The 21,166-nt window shown below is 37.4% G+C and overlaps 1 protein-coding gene across 12 annotated transcripts in view; it reads left to right on the top strand.

The window, feature by feature from the left end:
* The window catches only part of LOC129770678 (collagen alpha-1(XVIII) chain), a 742,307-nt gene that overhangs the window by 713,738 nt on the left and 7,403 nt on the right, over positions 1–21,166 (top strand). For all 12 annotated transcript variants that reach the window (XM_055773649.1, XM_055773645.1, XM_055773650.1 and 9 more), the window contains one exon: positions 8,482–8,661. In XM_055773649.1, coding sequence (XP_055629624.1) covers positions 8,482–8,661 — 180 coding nt within the window. The remainder of the gene's footprint in view (positions 1–8,481; positions 8,662–21,166) is intronic.

The raw sequence follows: 21,166 nt of genomic DNA, 5'->3' as shown, positions 1-21,166 counted from the left end.
TACGAGTAAAGTCTTATTTTTTCAGAAGTCTTCACACCAAAATGGTCTTATATTCCAGAAACTATAAAAGGTAGAAAATTGACGTTTTCAACACAAATTCATATTCAAATGAGATACAAAACTTTGTCGAATACACTATTTCGCTATCGTGACTTTAAACAAAATTAGGATTGGTTGTAATTTTTTCAAAGAAAACATGAAAAAGTTTTTGTTAGGAAAACTTTTTCCCTGTAAAAGTTACCATCTTTCGATGTATAGACTACTTGTTGGAAATTGTAAGGGCTATTCATATAATTTTTTATGAGTTTAAAAAAAAATACGTGTTTGGGAAAAAAGAATTTTAATTTTTAAAATATTCGTTTTTTCAGTGAATTTTTGTTTGCAAAAAATTTTGGTTTTTTTTTATCAAAATTCAAAAATTTTTCTAAATTTCACCTTTTGACCAAAGTTTGGTAATTGTTATAGTTTTTGACTAATAACGTTTTATGGAAAATCCAAAAGAAAATTTGGCCTTTTTCACAAAGTTTCCAAAGCTGTATGAGAGATTTGAAGAGCTTAAACGAGCAGTATCCTCTGCGTAGAACGAGATACACATTACAACATGGCACAGCTTGGTCGAAACCACCACATTCGTGTAAAATTGACGTTAATTTTGTAATGGAGTGAAAGTTTTTGCATTTGATGATCTGATTTACAGTTATAAAATACTGGAGTGTTTTTTTGTTTTTTTAAATATTTCGCACATGAACACAACAACGAAGTTCAAATGGCCAGGCTCATAAATGAGGATATTTCTTATATCCAACACTATATACTTCAACTCAACCAACTTCTTACATATTTTTAGAAACTCTGAAAAATTTAGTGGTTCTAGAGTTATGAAACGAAGTGTATATATGGTAACATTGATGGTTATTTTTACGAGTATATACAGATAAAACAAAATTGAATTGCAGTTGAACAGGCAACTAGTGACCAGATGAATTGAGATTAAATTTGGGATGTACCTGAACGTTCGAAAAAGACGAAGTATTTCGACTCCCATTATACATGATGGTGCCAAGATGATGCCATTTGCAATTATTTTATCGAACTACCCTTCCTATTTGACAAACAAGTATGGGTCAAAACTGCACTAATTTGGTACCACTGAATGCAGCTTTGATCCACCTTCAATATTACTGTACTACTGCGTAATTCGATGCACTTTGATGCCACCTTCAACTCGGGAACTATGCTCGAATTCACAAAAATTGAATTATCGAGCGGAAAAAGTCTCCAATAAGTCTCCCGGCACGAAATATAAAAATAAATTCACTTTTTATTACTTCGGATATTATTTTAGAAAGAATCGAAATTCTTTAAACTTTACAGTAGAGAGTTCTGGTGGCCCTGAAAAGAGGTAGTAGTTTGCGTGTTTTTTTTTAGTAGCTGAAGATAGTTGTTCCATGATTTATATTTGCTCTTCGTAGCCACTTGGTTACGCGTTCGCTCACTAAGCGATCGATGGTGAGTTCAAACTCAGGGCCCTCAATTGATCATCTTTGTGTTGTTATAGAATAACTACGTCCACGCAACAATCATCAGCGATGGAGATCGATCCACGGTGGAAAAAAGATCGATTCTTCCATACCACTGCTCTGCTCTGCAAAAAACATCGGGCTGTTGTGCTAATAATAACCTAACAATGATCAATATCAACTGTCTCCGCTGTCCGGTCTGCTGAACAATGGAAGAACAGGAAGAATACCCTTACGATTAAACGTCTACTGCTGTGTAGTTTACCATCATGTAATGGAACAGAAAACCTGACGCCTAAATGGCTACTACTACTGTGTAATTTTACAATTTATAGAACCATAAACATATGTAGGGTAACACGAGGTGATTTGGACCACCCCTATATCTAAAAAAAATTACGGCTCAACTTGGACTTTTTCTAATGTCATCTTCTTCTATTGTTGAACCGTATGTACCTAACGTAAAAAACCTTGGTAAAATTTCGCAAGTAGAGCAAAACGGTAGCATGAACACAGTAAGCACTTTGATTGTCAGAAAATGTGAATTTTTCGATCGTGGTTTTAAGGTTTTTTTTCGCTGATTAAACAAACTTGTTGTGTATTGTGCAGTAAAGTTCTGTTCGCCTACAGAGGAGGAACAATTTGATGCAGCGAAACTGTAAATTTGATAACAGTGAATGAAATTAATTAATTTTAATTTTTGCATGTTGTGTGGGGTGAATTGATCCTACTGTTTTGAAGCTTCTCTTTGGTCTAATTGATTCCAGATGTCACGGAATTACAAAAAAAAAGGATGAACAGACAACGTTGGAAGAAAGAGGAGCTCGAAAGAGCAACACAAGGACAAGGACGGATTTTCTTTGACCAAGCATCGAAAGTGTTTGAAAATACTCGAACAACAGTGAACAACATTCATGCAGAATTCGAAATGGTCTCAATGCAATTTTTCTGGTCTGGAATCTGCCCAAAATACCTGGTATCGATTTCAAAACACTGTTTCTGATTGTCCCTGATTATCCCAAAATACTTTACATAAGCAAAAGTACAGTGGAATCCCGATTATCCGCGAGCGGATGATTGAATTCCATAGTGAATGCATAGGCCTTCCCGGAATTTGTCAGTGAATGATAGGCTCAGGTAATCTTGTTATGGCCATAGCTTTTACATTATCTGACCACTCTTGTACACGATCTTGTAGATGGATAGTTGATGATTTCTGTATTGATAAAACATAGGTTTTAATGCTAAAATATCTTTGTTTTCGTGTTTGGAACTCATTTTTAATCCTTTATTGCGTTATCCACGATTTTCGTTATTCGCGGTTGGGTAGCCAGACTATTAAACGGATAGTCCACCAAACACCCCGCATCAAATTTTAATGTCCAAAAATCATCTCTTTTATTTTATGATATATTTCGTGATTTGAAGCTCGATATACTAATTAAATATTATTGAATGAGAGAAAACAAGTGTAGCTCAGTGTACAATGCGAAATTTTTTATTTAGACCGTATTGTTTTGGCGAAGGCGATTTGCTGAGGGGGTCCCAATTCCCCCCATTTCCCCTATATGTACACGATTACAACCCGGCTCTGTTAGAGGTAAAATGCTAATGAGCCTAATAGATAAACAAACGGGATTAAAAAAAGCTAGAAAGATTGGGAGTCACCGGGTGGAACGAATATATTTTTACACATTTTTGAACAATATGATGAATATTCACACAACAGTGAATATTTTTCTACATCTTTCTCTCATGTCCTATTTTAATATCGAGGTATGGCATCGCAAAGATTATTTCAAGAAGCAAGTCAACATATTGCCCAACATTCATCAACTTGAGTCCGATTTATTATTCTCAAAACCGTATAAAGTGTACTCATTGTGAAGCTGTGAAACACCTTCACATTTAATTTCTATTCCTGCTAGTAAATGTATTCCACGAAGGAAGAAAATTGAATAGTTCAAGCCGAAATCTTGAAGAATAGCTTGCAACAGCGAACGGATGTTAACACAAATACAAACAAGCGAGCCGAGACCGGCTCGTGCAAACCCTTCCTCACAGCGAAAAGGGGGGCACACACGTGTAAACACGTGGAGCGACTTGGTACGAGAAGCCGCGCGCCGGTACTACACCAGTAATTGAATCTTTCCAAACCTTCTCTCCGAGAAGCGGAACCAACACAGACCTTTTTCCACATCAGTGGATTTAAATAATTCAGCGATGCATTTGTGCGCCTTTATTATTCATTGAATTTTCAGCTTCATTGCAATCATCATCTTCTTCCTACCTCAACCTGGCGGACCTTTTCCTTCCTCGTGGCTTGCACGCCAAGGACGTGCCGGGGAAGGCGGCGTATTCCAAGAAAATATACAATTCTGCAAATGGTTTGAGAGCGATTTCAATTTTCGCTTCCATTTTTATGCGCTGCTGACGCCAATGTTTTGCGGCTCTGATTTCCTGCCGTGGACGTGGCGTCTTCGTGCACCACAGAAAGCGACCGCTATCCGTATCCGCTTCATCCGGTATCATTGAATGGTGATGAAATTTTCAGTACTATCCATCAGATGATTCCCTCCAACCGCGATTAGGACAGCTGAATGCAAAATAGAACGGTGACGGTATAAATTTTCCCTTTCTTCCCGTGTAGTTTGTCTTGGACTAGCATTCTCAGCGCAAGATGAAAACATTCGGAAATCAATTCCTGCGGGAAATGCATACCATATAGTGGTAGCGAAGATTAGAGGTCCAACAACAACCGATGAATCGTGTCCCGAAAATGAACGGTTATCGGCTCTTCTAAACTTCTCAACTTCATTATCATGCGAAGAAGAAGCCAAGCGTATGCAAGTTGTTATCAACGAACCCTTGGCTATGCCGAAAATCTTGGATGTAAAAAATACGTCCAGTCTCGGTGAAACTGAAGTATTGGAAGCGGCGTATTGAAGTATTGGAAGTATTGCGTCCCGGACATATTTAGAATACTGCTGGAATGTCTGAACGAAGATAACTCCCCCGACAAATGGGAGATCTAGAACTTGGTTCTGTTGTCGAGACAAGAAAATACACCGAGAAATCCTGCTTCGTAGAGATAACCCATACAACCATTACATGTTCAACCGATATAGTGATTCTCAAGTTCTAGTGAAAATTGTTAGTGTTGTTCCTTATCGCCAAACATTAGACCCGTATTTGGGGAAAAAGTAATCCATTATTTTTAGGTAAAATTCAAAACTATTTTTAATAGGCTTCGGATTGTCAGATTTGTGTCAAACATGTACCGTTTTGTTGTAAAATTTGTTGTCATTATAAATGTAGCTTCAGAATGTATCTATCATATAAAAAATATGATGATCGGGGCTGTTGCCGTGTTGACGAATTCTGCTGACTCTGATGGCACCGTCGTTGGACTTTGACCAAGTCTGGCTAACAACGTCGTTAAGGTGAAGGTGGAAGCTAGCCATTGTAGTAGTATAGGTAAACCCTCGTGTAAAAATGGGGTAATAGTGTTTGTGAGAGAAGAGCAAAGCACACGTAAATAGATCAATTCACTTATCAGACTGTGTGGCGCTTCATTGACACGAGTCTTTGAATACATTTGAAAAAAAAACAAATAACAATTCAATACTAAAGTAAAATGTATGAACGATATGTTCCGATGAACAATTGCAAATATAAATATATATAGAAGGTGCATTTGCATATGATTCTGATTATACGCGAGCGTAACATGAGCAAATTTATAACACATGCGAATTGGGGCTCTTTTGGTATTAACAAGTTCTTCCGCATGGTAACTCGATGTTGATAATTCCTTAATATTTTCCTTCGTTGATCGTATTGTTTTCACATATTCACGTTGGAAAGCCTTAACCCTTCTCTTCGTTGGCCGAGGCATTTAGATTGAATTTAATACTTTTTCCGTTTACTGTTTTTGAAAGCATAGGCAGCCGTGGCAGTGTTCCAAGCTCTGCAATACAATTTTCTTACCCAATGTTAAAGTTGCTAAAACTTACATTATAGACCCATTAAACGTAAAAATAATAATTGTATTGATATCAACACAATTCTATTGATTTTCATGACATGGGACGCTATGACTCCGGAATAACATTTTATTGAGTGGTTTTTATACCTGTTTCGATGATGTTGTTTGGCATCAGTGTCGAAAAAATAACGATGCTTTTACCAATACAAACAAAACCATTGCAGAAGATTGAAAAACGAAAATTTAACTTTCAGAGCACTTGCTCGAGTTTTCCGACGTTCTTCACTATACGGTGCGAAAGCAGATGAAAATTTAATATCTTGTGAGTAATCGATTAGAGTTTGGTTGATATTACTTGATGGGAAGTGTGCGAAAACGATCATTTTCTTCACACTGTTTCGCAAAATTATTGATTTTCGGGCGAGAGGTGAGGGAGGGAGATGAAAGAAATGAGCGCCATTGTGGCAGCCATTTGTGGCTAGCTTCCACCTTCACCTTAACTCGCGCGCATCCAATATTGGATACGAACATATCCTACTGATGGGGAAGAATAATCTTCAGAAGTTTTCCTGCTAATTGCACTTGATTGAAAAATCACAAAACCAAATGTATTTGGTAGCAGTGTTATATGGATAGAAAACATTAAAATAAACTCTTTCGCTTGAATGTATTTTTCAATTCCTAGGGGAACTGGCAGATTATTTTCCAGTAACGATAAAATCTTTCCAGATTCTTCTCGATGCTGGATAGCAACCAAAGAAAAGAGTTCCACGCGTGTATGTGTGTGGCGGCTGCTCCGATGCCTCAAGCGGAACCAACTTGTGATGCTGGTACTTTCTTGGTCGCCTTTTCAGTAGCATCACTCTCCTCCCGATGGATTCCCTTATGGCTTAAAGTGCTCAATAGTCTGTTTTAAAAGCAATTTTAAGGCTATTGAAACAAGTTTTTGGATCAAAAAGGCAACAAGTATATAACACGTAGACATTTTATCTTTCGAATGAAGTGTTTATCATACCATTTCGCTCAGATTTTTAGGAGCCAATAACGCTCAAAATCTCGGTCTCCGGCGTAACGCTTTCGTTTTCGAAATATTGATTTTACACCCCGGTATAGAAATGAAAGATGTAGTCCTACGTCAAAAAAAAATTAAAATGTGGTCCTTTCAATAGTTTAAAAATTGCTCAAACTGGCTATTGAAATCGTAACATTCCAGCTCATTGATAATGATTGCTTTTGTGGTGATCGGAAGCTATTCCCGAATACGGACGCAAAATCAAGGCACCTGGAATAACCTTCATCGCGAATACATGCAGACTGTAATTTATTTTACTCGCTTGTCTGAGGGGCAGGCTCTAGAATTCACGTGACCACAGTGAACACAACTAATCGAATGTTTAATCTCCTGTGACAACGTGGAATGAAGTATCACGCATGTGTTTTTGTGCTCTGTCGCGCTCCTGTCGCGGCGTGTGTTTAGATCAAGTAGTAAATTATAAGTTCTGTTCATAACTTGTTTCCAAAGGAGTTTCCGTTGCGGACTTTCGAGAGATTGGAAGACAAGTGGTAGTCAGACCGTGAAGGGTACAGACAATACGGTGGATCCATCTAAGCTTCTCAATCAAGCTCCTTCAATTTTTGAGGGTGCCATGAAAGCATGTGGTCTCGTGTTGTCATGATGAAAGATAACACCTTTTCTGTTGATCAATTCTGGTCGTTCTGGTCGGCTTCGTGTAATCTGTCCAGTTATGAACAATAGAGCTCTGAATTAATCGTTAAGACATTCGGTAACACCTCGTAATGGACGACTCCCTTCCAATCCTACCATACGCACAACACCATCTTATTGGGCGTCAATCATCAATCAATCAGCTTTGAAGTTCTTGCAGGGGCTCGCAATGCATACCTCAGGATCTTCTGCGAACGATATTCTTGTATTTTATCCATTTTCATTGTCCGTGATAATTTTCTTCGGAAAATACATGAAAACAGCTGCGTATTCGCCTTTCTTGTAGATAAAAAAAAGCATCACAGAGCGTATTTCTTCAAAAATTTCACTTACTCTCAAACCAATATAGCTTTCGGCATGATGAGAGAATTACCGAACTTTGTGTCTTCCAGGCTCGCGTTCCCTTAATACAATTGTATTATTGTATTATTTTCTCCCAGTGTATGACTATCAAAACCATTTAGTGATAAATAACCGCAGATACTAAATGATCCAATGTAATACTGACAGAGTAATCTCTGACCTTGGCCAGAAACTTCTCAAACAGCCCTAATGTAGCGATCTGCGTCTTCACTACACTCTGTTGTCTAAACTTTTCCCACACCCAATTTCATTATTCAGTATTAATTACGCTTCACAGCGGCCTAATGCGCCTCTTGTTCCCGGACAGATCCTTCCCCAGCAGTCAGTATGTGCTTTCGAGCAAAAATTATAACGCTAAATCCCACCTCTAAGGCATCCCGAATCCCTGTCACGTAAACCGAGCTTAACAACGTAGCGAGCGGGTGCCACTCCCATCCCCCCACACAACGTTCCACCATTTCCGCGAGGAGCCTCACCAGAACTGGTACGCTAAATAATGTGAGCATCCTTCACAAATCCTCCACGATGTCAATTTACAGTCGACTCCAAAAAGGCTGAAACGAGGAATTATAAAATTAGGCTTTATCCCCTGTATGAACGCTGGTACACGCGTCGGGTCCCAAATCCCCCAAACAAATGCGCTAAGCGCCCAGCTCCATCAGTTAGACAGACATCCTCCGCCGTCGGTTCAGTGGAAAGGAATACTTCGATGGTAGTTTTGGGGGCCAATTTTCCTCGAATCGAAGCGTTGGCTTTTGTTTGATATCTGCACGAATTCCTTCAACGCTGGGACTCGTGAAATTGTTCCGAAACAATCATTTTTTCTCAATCATACTGCTAAACTGCTAGAAAATTAAAACAAATAAATCGTCTCAATTTTTCAGAATCCAAAACCTAGACGCCATCGTGCGGATAGCAGATCGCGAGCTTCCAGTAGTAAACACCCGGGGAGACGTACTGTTCAACTCCTGGAACGGTATCTTCAACGGCCAGGGTGGCTTCTTCTCGCAGGCCCCACGGATATACAGCTTTAGCGGGAAAAACGTTCTCACCGACATAGCCTGGTAAGTAAGCAAAACCCACCTTCCCTCCACCCCTTCTTCGCCGGTAAACTGCAAATGTCCCTCAATGGATCCTTATAATCCTTTTATAAACAACATCAATAAATCTCGTATAATGTTGCAAAACACAACAACAATAAACACACCCACTTCCACCCACCCACACAAATAGACGCCAGACATGGAGAAAGACAAACAAATAAATCAGATTCACATCTTCTCACGTGGGATTGTTGTCAGTCAGTGCCATTCACGGTGGAAAAAACAAACAATCATAGCGGAGAAACACATTTATCGAACGACGTGAACATCAACCGTAATGACCATTTGGGAGCGCTGAAGTCGTGTCGGATAAACTGGCCGAGTGGACCGAGTGTCTGGCAGGACGAAAACAAAAAAAAAAGAAAATTGTATCATTGATACTAGCTAGTAGCTACAAAAACAAACATCCAATCTCGGGCATCCTTTCAAGAGGGAAAAAGGCGATGTTTTTCCATCGCATATAATGATGAGCGATGAGCAATTTATTAATAATAAATGATAGCAATTTATTCAAGCATCAATTTCGACCAGAGCTATATCTTCCCCCGGCTAACGGACAATTCGGAAAACATTAATACCAAGGGCTGTTTTAGATCGGGGCTCTCAGTGTTAGCTCAAATTATGGCCAATCTATATTCACATGAGCACTCATCTCACCCACATTCGTTGGCCTTCGTAAGGTGTATATTGATTCCGAGTCGTAAATGCGTTCTCGAAACCCACGTCATATTTTTCCCCGCCGGATGAAATCAATCACAAATCCACTTACACCCGCATCCAACAGAAAGATGACACTTTTCAGGCGTATTATTCAGGTAGCTTCCAGGCGGTGCGCAAATCAAATGTCAAAAATCCTAACACCAAATTTGGTCAAATTAAATTTGACAGCAAACGCTCACGATTTAGCTTCCCCTCTATGGGGGGTAGCGACAGAAAACTCAAGCGTAAAGTGAGAGCAGAAAGCTTCAAGGGACAAACGTTGAGGAGAAATATGTACCTATTATACAACAGAAAACATTTAATAATCGGTGAATTATATTCCAAATCCTCTCCAGATTTCAGAATAACTTGGACACCCTTGGACAAGACGACACAGGACAACCCTTCCTCCGATGGTTGATGGTTGATGTCGGAAAGCTGCGGACGGAAATGATGGTTTTCTAGTTTATGTTTGCCCCTTTTTCGCTCTCCTGAATCGAACTAAGAGCCAAATCGTTCTCATTCCATTACTGGGCGCAGGTTGGGATCGTGGGGAAACTGCCAGATTGACCGTAAGTGATTTATCCTGACAGTTGATTGCGAGCTGACAAATGAATGTGTCCGCTGCTGCTGCTGCTCAGTTTCAATCGTTCGCTGCACTTGGTTGTTCCGGCAGGAAGGATTGCTTTCTACGGGGAACGGTGGATCTAGTTGGACGGATATCGTACCTTCAATGATGATGGGGTGAACCAATGACATGTCAGCGATTTCATTGAATTTCTATTGAAGGATGAACTCTGTGGAGTAGTTTGATAGTTGAAAATAAATTATGAATTTCATGCGATGGTCGTCAATACTGACAAACTGTCTTATGAATAATTATTACATTTATAAAATGGTAAACTGTTTAACAGTGATAAAAAATTGTATCTACGTGTACTGATGATACTGTTCATATATACAGTGATGGGCACAAAAAAAATCCACCCCATTCGAAATAAAAATGTTCCAATATTGAAAGATTTTTCAAACCTTTCAGTATTCCATTGATGTGGTTTTGAAAAAAGTCACAGGAGGGTTGTGTCCGAGACACGACCGCATAGTTGACGTATGATTCCATTAGGCTATCTATTGAATTTGTGTATGTTTAAAGAATTACATCGTTAAACTATTTGATAATGATTTGGTGACCTCCTGAAAAGGGCCGTTTTGTTTGATTGTTGGGTATTGTTTGTTCACTTCACCAGTGTTTACCGAGTGATGATGACAGAAGGATGGTAAACAATCGTTGGATGGTGCTTATCAGATAAAAGGTACAGAAGTGGAACGAGATATGATTAAAACCGCTCTCTGTGATCTTAGACGAGATGCCTCTTGTGTTATGAATGGATGAATTAAAGCAAAAAAAACTCACCAATGTAATATAAGATAGTTACCAATGCCGAATACAGTTATCAATTTTTCTCATCAGTAAAAACATGTTACTTTAATATAGAGAAAAAATATTTGAAATGGAAAAAGATATTTTCTTTTATAATTTTTACTTTCTGAGTGTTTATTCAACCCAATGCGAATTTTAATTGCATTAACAACACCTAATACTATATGTAGAGCAATCACTTTTTTCTAATATTTCTTAACTTTTCCAATTTTTCTCGCCGTATAAACATTCCTTGGGTGAAAATGAACACAACAAAACAGGCAGCTTAAACCAAACGACCCGTTCTCGAGCGGGAACACACCTTGGTGTGCTTAATTGAAATAAATCGTTTCATATATCAAGTCATTTTTAACACAGCTGCTACCATATACAATTTTACACTTACACTTGTGCTAAATTTTTCACAATACACGATCGATCATTGATATGAAATTTCACGAAGCAACCAACATTAAAGTTCCAAATTTGAATTTTATTTGCTAGAATTAATCCTATCACTCACCTTACTTGCAATATAAAAATGTCCCCGCCTTTTATATATTTGCAAAGTCGATTTCCCCCAGGCAGCTTGGTTTTGATGTCTCTGTTGGGGAATACATTTCGGTAGGAACAAAAGTTTCACCTACTTTCATATATTTCCAATGTAGATTTCCCCCAGGCAGCTTGGTTTAGATGTCTCTGTTAGGGACCCGCCGCATGTGTCGTCAATTTCGACCAATGGGTCGTGGGTATTTCCGTTAGGATAGGGGTTGAAATTTTTCAAATGTTCAATTGTTAGTTTCATGAAATATATTATTTTCTTCAATATAAAAAATTGTTATGGAGTGCCGAAATCGATTGACGCAAAAAATTCATCAATCCATCATGAAATAACTGAGCAATAAGCGTTTGAAATTAAACAATTTTCACGATGTGCTCGATTTTCGATTTGCATTTTTAATAAATAACTGTGTTCTACTAGTCAATCCCTTTCATTTGATATACATATTGAGAAAATGTGTAATCCGTCATTTTGTAGCGGCCTCCATCTTTGATTTACATTTTCCATAAATAACTGTGTCAAGCCCTTTCATTCGATACTTTGATTGATGGGGTTTTAGGAAAACCCATATTGATGGGATTTTGAGAAAATATGTACATAATCCGCCATTTTGTACCGGTCGACATCTTGGATTTTCAAGAACATAGAATACGTAGTTTTATAATGACACCAGAGATAAAGATGTGTTTTACTGAGCTACAAAGTCACAAACATACAAACGGGTTCAAGTTAGATAGAAAATAAATGTTTGATATAGAAAATATGATAGAATGAAGACAGCCCTAAACCGGACAATTCCTTTCTCGAGTTTTGCTCTTAATAACACATTCGGCGATCCATTTTTATTTATTTAGATAGGAGGCGATATAGGAGTGCGTTTTATCACATTAAAATCCATTTTCACTTTCGAACGAAGATCAATTTCGTTACCGCAAACATCAAATGGACAAACAACGCTTATCAGGGGGGATAGAGGGGGATGGAGTATCTGACCACCATAAAAACATTTATTGCATCCAAAAAACTTCCACATGCCAAATTAGAGAGAGGGAGGGGTCTCAAACTATCACGAAAACCTTCCCCGGCCCTCAAAATCGCTACATACCAATTTTCATGTTGATCGGTTCAGTTGTTTCCGAGTCCATAAGAATCAGACAGACAGACAGAAAGCCATTTTTATAAATATAGATAAGACATTTGAAAAAAATCACCTGGCATCCCTGCGGCGCACAACCGGTTTCTTGCTTGCATTTGTTTTGATGACATTTGTACCGTTCGCCCCAAAGTATATTGAAATAACCTCCAGGTATGCTAAATTATTCGATGCATTATTGTAGGTTCTGATATTCAATGATAGCGTTTATTATATTTAATGAAAATAATTTAACAGCAAAAAATTTGAAAACGACAATTATATTACAAGTGGTTTGTACGGTTTGTATTCTCGTTTCAAATACACTGGGTTTAGCATTGAAACATTTGCTTTCTACACCGAAAACATGTCATCTTTGGCAGAAATGATGCCATTGATGGTGCTGGAGAGTCAAATGCGCAAATAATGAGCTGTTTTATAAGCTTAAAAATGGTTTATATGTATGCGTGCAGACATCTCTTTCTGTTTTCTTTTCTCATTTCATTTGGGATTGTGCAAAAAAAAGTCCATATGACGTCAATGGGGATCGAACCAAGGCCGGCTGGAATGCAAAGCATGTCATAGGGACAGAGCTGTTGAACATACGATGCCTTCCCCAGCACTGACATAATTTGTACTGCATACGTCAAAACACCAATCGCTATTCAACAGGAAATCAGCTACCAACCAGTTTGGCTGCTACGGCGCTATTAGTAGTGGTAGGCGTGATTGCTTCTATGCTTCATTTAACACTCATTTTATTTAGAAAATAGTCCGGGACAACCCAGTTTGGTTAAATGAAAAGGATGAAATATTAAATTGAATAACTGCTAAATATTAGAACACTTTGACTTTGATAAATCTATGAATATTTTACAGGACCACGCTATCCACATGGCTAATGATGCTTCAGCAATTATTCAGCAAATACGTGATAATATTGCACCTGATTTTAAAATGAAGTTGGGAGGTGTTTTCTAAGAGTAAAAGAGGTGCGCATGAAGAAGAACAATATCTAGCTCGGTCTGGGCCGTGTATGTGGCAAAGTATGCGGAAAGCTTATTTATCTTTTGTTTCGCTCGCTCGTATTAATCTTATATTGCTGTACCATGTATATTATACAAATGCTTACCAGTATTTGTAAGTCATGACATTTTCTGTTATGTTCTCTCTCATTTAATGTCATAATTCGGGATGACAAAACATGAGCTGAAAATAAATTTTGAGTGTATGTTTGTTCATAGCTTGCGTAATGAAACGCGGCATAACTGAAAATTTCGTATACGAGCAATTTGTGTGTCCAAACTAGCCCCACTATATATGGAAAAGAATATTCATGAAAATTCAATAAAAATAACTTTAAAAGCGATTTCCATTAACATTTAAAACTAATACATACAACAAGCTTTAGTTTTAGATTTTTTCATGGTTAATTACCATTTTCAGAATCAATTTTATGATGCGCAAACAGTGAATGATTTTTTTGGAAAAATCGACGTCATGCTCGTATTTTTTAACCTAATTAATAAAGTTTTTTTTCCAATTTGCTTATTTTGTTGCATCAGCAATTCGCTATTCTTCATCCATAGATCGCTAATTTTTTGGACGCTCACATTCCAAGATATCGTCACTGACCAACTTACCCCTATGACCAACTAGCCCCACCCTACCCTACTTGTTCGTCTCCTTCATCCAAAGTCATTTTCGATTGAATAATTTTAGTCTATCGAGATAAACAATCCTGCTGTTATTTCGTTTCAATTTGAAAAGCAGATACTTTTATTTTTTTGAATTTGAATTTGCTCGATATATTCATAGATTTATCAAAGTTCTAATATTTAGCAGTTATTCAATTTAATATTTCATCCGATTCATTTAACCAAACTGGGTTGTCCCGGACTATCTTCTAAAAAAATGGTTGTTAAATGAAGCATAGAAGCAATCACGCCTACCACTACTAATGGCGCCGTTGCAGCCAAACTGGTTGGTAGCTGGATTCCTGTTGAATCGTGAATGGTGTTTTGACGTATGCAGTACAAATTATGTCAGTGCTGGGGAAGGCATCGTATGTTCAACAGCTCTGTTCCTGTGACATGTTTCATAATCATCCAGCCAGCTACCAGACGGAGACGGCGGCGATGGTATCCAAAATAGCCTTATGTTTGACGTTTTACGTTTATTTGGTTGTCTATCTGGAAAAGTGAAATTTTCATTATTGTAATACAATTGAAATACGTAAAAATATTTCCAATCAATTGAGCCAAACATATTTGCGATATTTCATTATTTCTTGCATATTCAGTTTTAAGATTTTCCCCTCATATCATCCTGATAGATGTAGTCCTACGTCAAAAAAAAACAATATAAGCGAATAAACGAGAATTTCAATTCACTCAGAAAATGTCGATTAAAAACGATTGACGGAGTGACGATTTGTCAATCAGAGTGATTTTTAGGATTATGGTCGGAGCCTCTGACGGAAATTCAGCATCATTTGGAGTAACGATATTCAATAAAATTCTATTTTGAAACACGACATGGAAGACACGACAATATCCGTACAGGGTCATTTGGTATCATTCAAGAGGCCTATAAAAAAGCCTATGTTGTGGTGATGGAAGGAGTCATTTAGCTGTGCAAAAGCCATTCGCCTGTCCAGGCTTTATTACCAAGCCAAACTTACCAAGTATTATTTGGAGGTAATTATTTCAGCTGGGCACACGTCTCTTGAGATAACAATACCCATTAAATCAAACCTCAATTATTGATTATGGTACATAATGTACTAAATCAAACCGTGCGACGTTTTGTAAAACGATACCGAGACCACCATCTGAAAAACTGCATGATTTAATGTAACTTTCGTTACTTCTGCCATAAGACCTTTGAAGCATTATAAGGCTAATTTAAATTATGGAAACTTCATAACATTCTCAAATATTACTAAAGCTATCGAATGAGATAGAATCAACAAATGTTTAAAGTTCAATTCTTATTTGAAATGCGCTTTTCTCAACCAAGTCCAAGGCAAATCGCCCCACTACGAAGAGCTAGTTCGCTGTCAGTGTTACCAAATAACACAGAAGTTTCTCTCCAATTCATGTGTGCATATAACAGTGTTCTCATACCTGTTTTTCTATCATGTAGTAAAAACTGGAACGGACACTATTATTACAATGTTTCGCACTACTAAGATCCATCTAATAACCTAAATCTTAGAATCACAATAAAAACTCATACTTAAAAGACCGAAAGTCTGCCAGCACTTCTATGTACAGCGGAAAGTAGAGATATTTTTTTTGAACAGCGGCACGTATTAATACATTTGTAAACATAAAATATTGAAATGAAAATACCTCGGAGTCTCTGGTTCGACAACAAAAAAGGCTCGAGAATACGAAAACATCTGATGTTCCTATCAGGCGAGAAACGTATCCGACGCTGGCTATATACAGCGAACCAAGATTTAACCAAAAGATATGCTTCGGAGTCGTTTGACATTTCGATCCGTTCTTCTGGTGCGTTTTGGACACCATATAGATAATTTTACCCCGTCTGTTTTAGAAATGCATACAATATAATCTTGTAGAAATTTCATCATTTCTATTTGTTTTCCCTGTTCGTAATCTTATTAGTGCATATGATTACAAAGAAAAAAAGACGTGGCTACGCTTTTGATGTGAAAAAACAATGAATAATGCAGTAAAAATACATGTTTGGGCCTTATTTTTTAAGGTGTGCATTTTACCCCCTGTTACCCTATTACTTTCTTATATCCGCAATCAGCATCCGTTCTGTGAGAATATGCCCAACCGTCAGGCGTGTACCAAAACATCTGATGAGCTCTAATCTTCCGTAAGAAAGTTATGAGTCAGCCAAGTAGGGGAACTTAAGGTGAAACGCATTACCATGAAAAATCATGAAAAACGCAGTAATTTCTCTGTGCTTATAACTTTCTTTTTTCGTTATAAATATCATTAAATGTAGTTTAGCACCGATACCTTGTCTAGCGTCATAAAATGGTAATATATAAAAAACCACATGATTTATGCAACTTCGACCGCTTCTGTCATAAGACTCTCGAAGCATTATAAAACTAATTTAAATTATGGAATCTTCAATGCACTCTCGAATGTTATCAGAGCTATCCATTGAGTTTGAATAAACAAATTTTAAAAATCACGGGGCACATCACTCCACAATGAATATTATAAAAATAGTTAGTCAGTGTCAGTGTTACCAAATCACTCGGATATTTAGTGCAATTGTTTTATGCCTAGATGGTTTCTGAAAAGCATAAAACCATTTTCTGATGTTTGTTCCAAAACGAAACCAAAGCGAAAAAAAAAATGTTCTTGTGACTACTAAAATCCTTCCATTATTTCTAATAATACAAACCGAGGGGTTCGAGGAGTTATATCCGAGACTCGACCGCTTAGGACGTAGGACTACGCAATCTTTTTTTTTTTAATTTGTTGGTTTATAATTTCGGATATTATTTACGGATACGTCGAAATTCCATAAATAACTTTTTAGAAAAGTTTTAATGGCTGGCGTGGTTTTATAGTATAATTTCGACAAGCAACGATTCTTTATTGCCTTTGCGAGAACAATACACTAATTAGTCATATGTCACAATTTGTTTCTTTATATCAATGCACGCATTGCACTGAGTATTTAACGAGACATCTTCCGTGCATCGCCATTCAACAAGCATCAAACACGCGTCTAATAGATGCACACAGTTGCAGCGATAGGAATGAAACATCGAAACACACTTCATGTGAAATATTCGCTAGCGTTCACAGCTCGAGGGAAAACATAAAACACAAAGCGAGCAGACCAAGCGACCTTTGTTGTTTCGGGCACAGAAAGATTCTAAGAATTTTCCTCAGAGGAGATGCAATACGCCAGCGACAGTTTACTCACTATAAAAGGGTGGAGTTTACTTCGCAAATATTCTTTTTTCGCTATCCCCCTTCGTTGTTTCTATTCTAGCGGCTGCATAAGTTGCCCGTTATTGACAGCTCTGTTCGGGAAAGCACACGAATGGACAGAACAAATATATGGAGGAATGAGAATGCTTCCAATTTTCATCAATTTAAACCATATACAGACTATGGCATTGTTATGTATAGCATATCAAACAAATCTTAGAAAATTTCCGATTCGATTGGTATGCAAATCGTTAAAATCCGTTCGCATCACAAATAGTTATTAACGTTAACTTTATTTCATAAAAACGTGACCTGTTTTCTGATTTAGCACCGTTAATGTAAGACGTAGTCCTACGTCAATAAAAATTAAAACTATGAAGGCCAAAAGTTCGGCAGCACATTTGTGAACAGCGGCACGTAGCAATATATTTGTGAACAGCGGTACATATGATTACGTTTGTGAACAAAAATATTGGATTCAAAATTCTTCGGCGTTTTCGGCGTTCGACAACAAAAATGTTTCGAAAATTGTATGCCGTCTGACGTTGCTAACTGGCAGAAACATACCGGAAGCGGAAGGTACAGGCAGTGAATCAAGTATTATCCAAAAGAAACGCTTCGATGTCGTTTGACATTTTTTGTTGTGGTGCATTTTGGACACGCATAAGGGCATCTCACCTCGCCTGTTTAACCCTCCTGTACTCGCGCGAAAAATCGTAATTCGTATACCGTTCTGAATCATATTTCGGACAACATCATATTTCGGACACTTTGTTCCAATATCTTGAAATGCTTAATGCACTGATGATATAACTATAAAACTAATATCACAATTGCTTCTTTAGAGTACTCCCTTGGTTTCACTATCATTTCATATGAGAACTATATTTGAATTATAACATAATCGGCAAAAATCTGACAACACTACTCATTATCGTTTGTGTTTGACGTCTGCTTAGCGTGAGCGCGTAGAATTTACCCGTTCATAAATATTTAAACTTCTCCCGTGTTTCATCAGTTCTCATCATCGTTAACAATTTACTGTGATTGCCTGGTAAGTGTTTCGCAGTTGACTATAAAATATAATCAAGTGTAATGTAATTTTCGTCCAAAACATTACAAAATAAAGTTTCCGAAATTTGAATTCAATTTGTCCGAAATTTGATTTAGTGCCCGAAGTTTGATTCTTATTCGCTCCATTTGAAAAGTATTTTATTCGATGATTTTTTTATGTTTTCAATCAAATAGGTACCAAAGTAGAAAGCTTGAAAGTATATTGAACTAATTTATTGAAAATATCAACCAAATAATATCTATGCATAAAGCATAGATCTGTTTTCTGCATCATACGCCTTAAGCGTCCGAAATATGATTCAGAACGGTACTCACAGACTGTGCGTATCTCTGTTATATTGTTATTGTGTATTTTTAGGCATTATTGGTATTTGTTTAAAGAAAAATATATAATTGAATGGAAAAACTCTAGCATTTTTTTTTCTTTAGCTTCATTCAGTTTTAATAGTCTTTAAATTCAGCCACCTCATTGATTCTCGGTCTGTCAGACCGTATGCCCGAGTATAGGAGGGTTAGGAATGGCATAATATGAATGCGTTTAGAATTCTCGTTATTTTTGTTGGTTTTCTTATTCGTGAAACACATGATTCATTCTGTTTAGCTTAAGATGGGCGTCTTACCCTATTCTCCCCTATAACCATTGCGAAGACGAGAGAGGATTCTCCGTTCGTACCTGTTCTCGTCTTCATTCATCTTTTCATTTGATAGTTGATGTTTTGATTCTCCGAAACAGCGTATTAGCTCAGCCTCCCATGACAGGAGAAAAGAATGGTTAACACTTCTAATGAGGTTCTTACCAGTTATATAAATGTTGGTAATGGAAAGGGTCCTCTTCTTTACGTCAGCAAGCCGGCCGACTTTCTCGTTCCCTATGATATCGGTATGATCCGGCACCCAACAGAGAGTAATGTGTTCACTAGGGCACCAATGAAAATGGTCATCTCTAATTTCAAAAAGTTACCTCATAAAAAATGTTCACCACCTCGAAAAAACACCCTATGCCGAATTTCAGCTTAATCGGACTTAAGGGAGAGTGGCGCAAAACGGTCAAATATTGAGTTTTGACGTAGGACTACGTCTTTCATTTCTATACCGGGGTGTAAAATCAAAGTTTCGAAAACGAAAGCGTTACGCCGGAGACCGAGATTTTGAGCGTTAATAGCTCCTAAACAACTGAACGAAATGGTATGATCAACACTTCATTCGAAAGAAGCCTTCCAAATTGCCATCGTAAACCACACCTTCTATCGATTCAATCACGCACAAAAACCATACTTAAGCGATATTCTGGTGGTGAAACGCATTCATTTTTCGTGAGGACATCGACAATACAACATCGTTGCTGAAGTTGCTGGACGGTGAAGGCTCGAGATCTGCCCTGAAACGCAAGTAGTTTGTTTGAAACTGTGAGGGAGCACAGAGAAGCCGATCCTTCAGGAGAAGAGAAGGTGACCATCGAAGCAGCCGCTACACACACACATACACGCACGGAATTCTTTCCGTTTGGATGCCATTCAGCATCGAGAAAGATCCGGAAAATAATCTGCCAGTTCCTCTGGGAATTTAAAATTACATTCATGTGAAAGAGTTTATTTTGATGTTTTCTATTCATGTAACACTGTGACCAAATATTTTTCAATCAAGTGCTATTAACAGATGGTTATCGAGTTAGCATTAACCACTGGTGGGCTTCCAGTATCGAGGAAAATGTGGAAATATCTAATCGTTACTGAAAATAATCTGCCAGTTCCTCTGGGAATTTAAAAATACATTCATGTGAAAGAGTTTATTTGAATGTTTTCTATCCATGTAACACTGTGACCAAATATAATACATTTGGTTTTGTGATTTTTCAATCAATTGCAATTAACAGGATAGCTTCTGAAGATTATTCTTCCGCATCAGTAGGATATTTTCGTATACAATATTGGATGCATAAATCCTTGTACCTCCAACGTAACGCTCTCGTTTTCGAAATCCCCCAAATATTCATTTATCCATTCATTCAGAATGGATTCAGATTCAACTTCAAACAAAGGATCACTGAATCAACGATAGTCCTACGTCACCATTGCGGTTATACCATAGATATAACCCACTTTCTGTTTTTTGAAAATCGAAAAATCACCCATAAAGGAAATCGGGGGTTTCGAAAAAAAAATGTTGATGCCAAATGTCTTATAATTGCATGAAACGTCGAGATCTAGTGTCATCTCGATAAAAAATTTTTGTCAAAAATCGTCATTCTGGGTTTTTTTTATCGGAACACGAAACGAAAAATATGTTTTGGGTGCCAATAGAAATAGTTATCTCGATTTTTCATTCGGAACTTGCTATGAAATGTTGATTTGCACGATAATATACCCTATGCAAAATATTAGCTCATTCGAACTTCATTTACTGGTGTCATAAACGAAAAATCACCGAAAATCGAGGTTTTTCAAAAAAAAATTATGCCAAATGTTTTAAAATTGCATAACTCGTCGAGATTCTTCGATTTTTTTTTTGTGAAAAAAAATCTTTTTTCGGCGCTTGGTCGTTTTTTCGCCTGATAAATCGATTTTTGACAATTTTTTTTAACAATTTAATAACTGTAAATCTCGACATGTCATGCAATTTTAAGACATCTGACACCAAAAAAA

This window comes from Toxorhynchites rutilus, chromosome 2 (genome assembly GCF_029784135.1).
Source record: "Toxorhynchites rutilus septentrionalis strain SRP chromosome 2, ASM2978413v1, whole genome shotgun sequence".
NCBI lineage: Eukaryota > Metazoa > Arthropoda > Insecta > Diptera > Culicidae > Toxorhynchites > Toxorhynchites rutilus.
Note: the sequence above shows the minus strand (reverse complement) of the source record. Positions and strands in the feature narration are given on the sequence as shown.